The 7,500-nt window shown below is 43.8% G+C and overlaps 1 protein-coding gene across 1 annotated transcript in view; it reads right to left on the reverse strand.

Moving 5' to 3' along the window:
• Positions 1 to 536: 536 nt before the first annotated feature.
• Positions 537 to 7,500, reverse strand: part of LOC308679422 (uncharacterized protein) — a gene marked incomplete at its 3' end in the record, with an annotated part of 10,451 nt that continues 3,487 nt past the window's right edge. The window contains exons 2-7 of the mRNA XM_081347033.1: positions 6,930 to 7,042; positions 4,462 to 4,625; positions 3,611 to 3,728; positions 3,121 to 3,175; positions 1,648 to 1,739; positions 537 to 613 (exon numbers count right to left, since the gene is read on the reverse strand). Coding sequence (XP_081203159.1) covers positions 537 to 613; positions 1,648 to 1,739; positions 3,121 to 3,175; positions 3,611 to 3,728; positions 4,462 to 4,625; positions 6,930 to 7,042 — 619 coding nt within the window. The remainder of the gene's footprint in view (positions 614 to 1,647; positions 1,740 to 3,120; positions 3,176 to 3,610; positions 3,729 to 4,461; positions 4,626 to 6,929; positions 7,043 to 7,500) is intronic.

The following is a 7,500-nucleotide window of genomic DNA, read 5'->3' on the forward strand; positions in this document are numbered from 1 at the left end:
CGGATGGATATGATTCTTATCTTTTTCCTTTTTCCCCTTCTCCTTCCTTCCTTCCTTCCTTCCTTCCTTCCTTCCTTCCTCCCCTCCCTCCTCCTCAGAATATTTTTCATGTCTTCCTTCATCTCTATATCTTTTTCCTCTTTCCTTCCTTCCTTCCTTCCTTCCCTCCCTCTCACCATCCTCAGAATATTTTTCATATCTTCCTTCTTTATATCTCTCTTTTTCCTCTTTCCTTCCTTCCTTCCTCCTCCTCAGAATATTTTTCATATCTTCCTTCATCTCTATATCTTTTTCCTTCCTTCCTTCCTTCCTTCCTTCCTTCCTTCCTTCCTTCCTTCCTTCCTTCCTTCCTCCCACCTCAGAATATTTTTCATGTCTTCCTTCATCTCTATATCTTTTTCCTCTTTCCTTCCTTCCTTCCTTCCTTCCTTCCCTCCCTCCCCTCCTCAGAATATTTTTCATATCTTCCTTCCTTCTCTCATTTCTCTCTCTCTTTTTCCTTTCCCTCCCTCCCACCCACCCTTTTTTGGGCTCACCTCTGAAGTCTTCGCCCCCTCTTCAAACCCCTCCTCCGAAACCTCCGCGGTGACGTCCCCTTCCCCAGCGTCAGCGTCTAGGAAACAGAGACGATGAGGAAGTCTGGGGTTTGGATTCGAACTCGGCTCCTCAGAGATGGAAGAAGGGAAGCCAGACTCTCTCCTTGGCTGTCTATCATTGAGCCTTCCCTGTGCCAAAGGGGGGGGGGGCAGACTGCATGGCCTTCGGGAGCCCTCCTCATAGAGCTGTGGAAAGTTGGGAGGGTCCCTGGAGGTCATCAAGTCCAGCCCCTGCTCTGCACAGGAAAGCTTTCCCAAAAGATTCGGCTTTTCCCTCCAGCCAAGCACTTATTCCTTTTTTCTAGGGGGATACAAAACTAACTTTATTCCTTTAGCACGTCAATGCTTGCGCTTTTTAACCTTCCCCCTGGGCTGTAGAGCTTCTAGTCCTCATGACCACAGCTGAGCCCAACATTTTCTGTTGCTAAGTGAGACATTGTTTAAGTGAGGTTTGCTCCGTTTGACTCTTGCCACCGTTCTTAAGGGAATCCCTGGGGTTGGTAAGTAAGTTAGTAAAACGGTCGCTAAGCGAATCTCGCTTCCCCATTGATTTTGCTTGTCAGGAGGTCGCAAAAGGGGATCACCTGACCCCGGGACACGGCGGCAGTCATAAATAGGAGTCAGTTGCCCCAAGCATCTGAATTCTGAACACGTGACCCTGGGGACACCACAAAGGTCGTAAGTCTGAAAACAGGTCATGGGTCACTTTTTTTCCCCAGCGCTGTTGTCACTTCAAATGGTCACTAAACCGTCGTTAAGTGGAGGACTCCCTGTGCTGATAGTCCTTGACTTATGACGACAATTGAAAACAGAATTTCCATGGCTAAGCGCTGAGTCGCCACTTGCGTTTTGCGTCTCACCGATTCTCGCAGGCGTTCGCCTGGAGACCTGCCCTGGTGGGAACAACACCCCGGCAAGGTAGACCATTTTGCCACGGTCATTAAATGAGTCGGACGGTCCCAACTCCCCCCCTCCCCCCAATTTGGCTTTGCTAGCTGGAAGACGGCTGGGAAGCTCGCCCCAAAAGGCAGCACTCGTCGTCCATCCATACCTGTTGCCACGAAGGGGGCGTCTCCTCCCGTCTGAGCGTCTCCAGTTTGGGGAAATCCAGTTGCCTCTTCAGCGCTGGAGATCTCCGCTTCCCTGGCAGGGTGAGGAAAATAATGGGAATAAGAATAAAGAATAAAGAATGGGATAGAATGGGATAGGACAAGACGGGATGGGATGGGGCAGGATAGGATAAGGATAGGATAAGAATAGAATAGAATAGAATAGAATAGAATAGAATAGAATAGAATAGAATAGAATAGAATAGAATAGAATAGAATAGAATAGAATAGAATAGAATAGAATAGAATAGAATAGAATAGAATAGAATAGAATAGAATAAATTAAAGAATAGAATAGAATAGAAGAAAATGAATGGAATGGAATAGAATAGAATAGAATAGAAAATGGAGTAGAGTAGAGTAGAGTAGAGTAGAGTAGAGTAGAGTAGAGTAGAGTAGAGTAGAGTAGAGTAGAATAGAATAGAATAGAATAGAATAGAATAGAATAGAATAGAATAGAATAGAATAGAATAGAATAGAATAGAATAGAATATATGGAATGGAATGGAATAGAAAATAATAATAATAATAGAATAGAATAGAATAGAATAGAATAGAATAGAATAGAATAGAATAGAATAGAATAGAATAGAATAGAATAGAATAGAATAGAATAGAATAGAATAGAATAGAATAGAATAGAAAATATGGAATGGAATGGAATGGAATGGAATGGAATGGAATAGAATAGAATAGAATAGAATAGAATAGAATAGAATAGAATAGAATAGAATAGAATAGAATAGAAGAATAGAAAATAGAATAGAATAGAATATTATAGAAGAATAGAATAGAGAGTACAGTAGAATAGAATAGAATTAAAGAATAGAATAGAGCAGAATATAAGAATAGAATAGAATAGAATAGAATAGAATAGAATAGAATAGAATAGAATAGAATAGAATAGAATAGAATAGAATAGAATAGAATAGAATAGAATAGAATAGAATAGAATAGAATAGGAGAGTAGAATAGAATAGAATAGAATTAAAGAATAGAATAGAATATTATAGAAGAATAGAATAGAGTAGAGTAGAATAGAATATAGAGAATAGAATAGAATAGAATTAAAGAATAGAATGTACAGTAGAGTAGAATAGAATAGAGCAGAATATAAGAACAGAATAGAATAGAATAAGAAATAGAACAGAACAGAGTAAAATAGAATAGAATTGAATTGAATAGAAGAGTAGAGTAGAGTAGAATAAAGTAGAATAGAAGTAAATAGAAGAGAATAAGAAAGAGAAGAGAATAAGAAATAGAACAGAATTCATTTATTGGCCAACTGTGATTGGACGCAGAAGGACTTTGTCTCCGTCTCCATACAAGCAACAGGCGACAAAGGGAGGGGCAGGTAGAACTGGAGGGAGGAACTCCAAGGAGGTTCAGACGACCCTTGCAGGAATAATTATTACCTTCGGGGCAGCTTGGCCGGGGGTTCGCCCTCTTGAGAAGAGTCCAGGGGGGTCTCTGTAAAGGAGAAAAAGAGATTTGCACGAGCCCAACATTTCCACTGCCAAGTGAGACAGTTGCTAGGTGGGTTTTGTCCCACTTTACGACCTAGCTTGCCACAGTCATTAAGCGAACCATTCCGGTCATTTAAGTTAGGGACAGGGCTGTTAAGTAAACCTGGCTCCCCCTTTGGCACTGCTTGACAGAGCCACCAAAGGGGAATCTCGTGACCCCAGGACATTGCAACCGTCGTAAGTCCATGCCAGTTGCCGAGCCACCGGATTTATGATCACGTGACCCCCCGGGGGATCCGCAACGCCTCTTCCCACTCCGTCTGGGGCCCAAAGGCTTCCTTCCTCATCCGGTATCTCACTGGCCAGTCAAACCAGCCTCTGAAGACCCCGACTCTTTTTGAGGGCCCCCCTCCCCCGAGAGAGGCCTGCCCCCCCACACCTGAAGGGGGAGAGCTGGGCTGCTTTCCCACCGGGGCAGCCCCTTCCTCGCCTTGCCCTGGAACGGAGGACGAGGCACCATCGGCCTCTCGCTTCCTGTCCAAGACCCTGGGAAAATCCTGCAGGATAAAAGAGGGTGGTTTTTTTTTTTAAAAAAAAAAAAGGGGGGGGGGAGACAAAGTTGAAAGGTGAGCTTTTTGTCACTTCTTGCGGGGGGGGGGACTGGCAGAAAAGCAGAGGAAAGACAATAATAAGCCAGAGAAAGGGCTAAACCAGGGGTGGGCAACCTTGGCTCTTTTATGATTAGTGGACTTCAACTCCCAGAATTCCTAAGCCAGCCATGCTGAGGGGAAAGGGAGAGGTTTCCATGCTGGCTCAGGAATTCTGGGAATTGAAGTCCACGAGTCATGAGGGGGCCAAAGTTCCCCCATGTTGGCTCAGGAAATCTGGGAGTTGAAGTCCATAAGTCATAAAAGAGCCGAGGTTGCCTACCCCTCCTAGCCTGGAGGTTATCTAGTCCAACCCGCTGCTCAAGCAAGAGATCCTAAACATTACAATCAATCAATCAATCACAACAGAGCGGGAAGATACCCTGGTGGTCATCTAGTCCAACCCCCTAGAGTGACCCTGGACCATTTCAATCAATCCATCCATCAATCGATTGATCACAATAGGCTAAAATTGTTGGTTTTAGACCAGAAACATGGTCTTCAAACAAAGGGCTCCCCCTTGAGCCTGCCCTACCTCACAGGGGTGTCGTTGCCACCAGGGCAGGTCTCCAGGCGAACGCCTGCAAGAATCGGTGTGACGTAAAACCTAAGGAAGCAATCTGGACTGAAAGAGCCAACTCACCTTGCGAAAGGGCCAGGTCTGGCGATGGAACGGAATAGCTGGGAAACCCAAGTGGGGGGGCTTGAGGGAGACGGGCGGGGGGCCCAGCAGAGAGTGCCGGGTTGCTTGAGGGAAGAACTGCTGCAGTACAGGAGCGGTGGCCACATTGAAGCTTCTCAGGTTACCTGTAAGACACCCCCCCAAAAAAAAAATACAGCCAGGAAAGAAAGGATAAAAAAATAGCAAATCAGACATTGTGCAACATTTGGGGTCCTTCCAAACCTGGCTGGCTGCTTCCCACGTTTCCTGCCACTAAAGGAATTCCCGGCTGCCTCTTAAACAACTGCATTTTCCTAACAAATCCAAGTTGGCACTGAATTTGGATTCATATAAGAGTTGTAATTGGAGGAGGGGGGATCGGTGTGTTTTGAACCCAGGACCCAGGGAGTTAAGTTAACCGAGGCCTCGGTGTGTTTCGACCAATCACCTTGGGCAGGAATTACCAAACCCAGACAAGACAATGCAAGAAAACAGATTTTTTTTAGGCTGGCATCAGAAACAGAACTGAGAGTGGGTTTGCTGCAGTGGCTCAGGTGCCAGCCGAGAAACCAGGAGACGGTGAATTGTAGTTCTGCCTTAGGCGTGAAAGCCGACCGGGTGACTTTGGTTTATTGTTGTTGGGTGGAAAATAGGAGGAAGAAAGAGTATTAAACAGTGTTCTCTGCCTTGAGTTACTTATAAAATTAATAATGAGGGGATGATGAAAAGAAGGACTAGAGGTGATGTGATAGCGGTGATCCAGTATCTCAGGGGCTGCCCCAAAGAAGAGGGAGTCAAGCTATTCTCCAAAGCGCCTGAAGGCAGGAGAAGAAGCAACGGATGGAAACTAACCAAGAAGAGAAGCAACCTAGAACTAAGGAGAAATTTCCTGACAGCGAGGACAATTAACCAGTGGAACAGCTTGCCACTAGAAGCTGTGGGTGCTCCATCACTGGAAGCTTTCAAGAAGAAACTGGACATCCATTTGTCTGAAATGGTTTCCCGCCTGAGCAGGGGGTTGGACTAGAAGATCTCCACGGCCCCGTCCAGCTCTCTTATTCTCTTATTATCAAAAAAAAAATCTAGTAAATAATAGTAATAATGGGTAAGGTCAGGAGGCTGGCAAGGAAACTGGAGTGGTGGTGGACACAACTGGAGATCGCACCCTGCATCCGGAACAAGGAGCGACGAATTCTAATTGTGATCGATCGATAAAATAAACCCATTTTCTCTTCTTTTATTGCAGTTCCATCCGAACACTTTGAAGAGGACCATTTGCAACCCACAGAGACAAGCCGCAGCTGATATCCGGGGAGCAGGAAGAACGTCTGCCTCTGCCAAAGAAGCCATTTCAAAGTTACTCAATGGAGCAACTCCTGAATTATTCACCCATGGGCTCTCTTCTCGAGTGTCTCAGCATCAGATATTTCGAAATGGAAACCACCAGCGTCCAGAGGAGACTCAGGGTTCGGATCACGCTGGGGGAAACCTTACCCAACCCCAAGAACTGAAAAAAAAGATCTCAGAGAACGTTTTGCTCCTTGCAAACCTCGCAAGTTACCCAAAACAAGAGACGGATAATCACACAGGTCTTCTGGATCATTAGCCAAGGAAAAATTGAGCTAGAAACCAGGATTTTAGATATTACAAGGTAGGCTTCACTTTACGGCAAAACCGAAGAAACCTACCACAGAATAGAATAGAATAGAATAGAATAGAATAGAATAGAATAGAATAGAATAGAATAGAATAGAATAGAATAGAATAGAATAGAATAGAATAGAATAGAATAGAATAGAATAGAAATACAAATACAAATAGAATATGAAATGGATGGAATAGAATAGAATAGAATAGAATAGAATAGAATAGAATAGAATAGAATAGAATAGAATAGAATAGAATAGAATAGAATAGAACAGAATAGAACAGAACAGAACAGGAGTAGAGTAGAGTAGAGTAGAGTAGAGTAGAGTAGAGTAGAGTAGAGTAGAGTAGAGTAGAGTAGAGTAGAAAATAGAAAATACGAACGCTATCCTGTCACCCCGTGTCCTTCTCTTCCTTAAACTAGACATACCCAATTCCACCAACTGTTCTTCATTTGTTTTAGCCTCCAGTCCCCTGATCATCTTTGTTGCTCTTCTCTGCACTCTTTCCAGAGTCTCGACATCTTTTTAACAACGTGGCGACCCAAACTGGAAGCTGTATTCCAAGTGTGGCCTTACCAAGGCCTTGTAAAGCGGTCTTGATCTTCATTCTATCCCTCTATTAACGCGTTGGCTTTGCAGACTTAAAACTGGATATCGAAGATAGCCCTCCCCACACCCCACCCCCAAAAATTGAAATCAGGCTTCTTGGGTTCCCTGCGTAAAACCTGGGTCGGGGTGCTGTCTGGATGAGGACTAAAGGAAGGGGGTGGGTGGGATGGGGAAGTGTGGAAGAGATTGTACCTTGCATTTGCTGCAGGAGAATGGCCCGCTGGAGCACGGGGTTGGCATTGAGCAGAGATGCCGGACTGGGTGCCTGCAGAGTTAACATCTGTGGCTGAGATGGTGTCACCGTTCTGGGGGGAAAGAAAAAGGACCTGAACACAGGCAATCCTCAACTCACAACAGTTCGGTTAGTGACTGTTCAAAGTTACGACGGCACTGGAAAAAGTGACCTATGACCCGTCTCTCTCACGCTTACGACCGTTGCACCACTGCCTGCGGTCACCTGATCAAAATTCAGAGGCTTGGCCACTGACTCATATTTGTGACGGTCGCAGTGTCCCGGGGCCACATGATCTCTTTTAATTTTTATATATTGTATTTTATTGTACTGCCCTGTACACCGCCCTGAGTCCTTCGGGAGAAGGGCGGTATAAAAATTAAATTATTATTATTATTATTATTATTATTATTATTATTATTATTATTATTATTATTATTATTATTATTATTATTATTATTATTATTATTATTATTATTATTATTAATATTATTATTATTATTATTAATTATTTATTATTATTATTATTAT

This window comes from Vipera berus, assembly GCF_964194415.1.
Source record: "Vipera berus genome assembly, contig: HAP1_SCAFFOLD_528, whole genome shotgun sequence".
NCBI lineage: Eukaryota > Metazoa > Chordata > Lepidosauria > Squamata > Viperidae > Vipera > Vipera berus.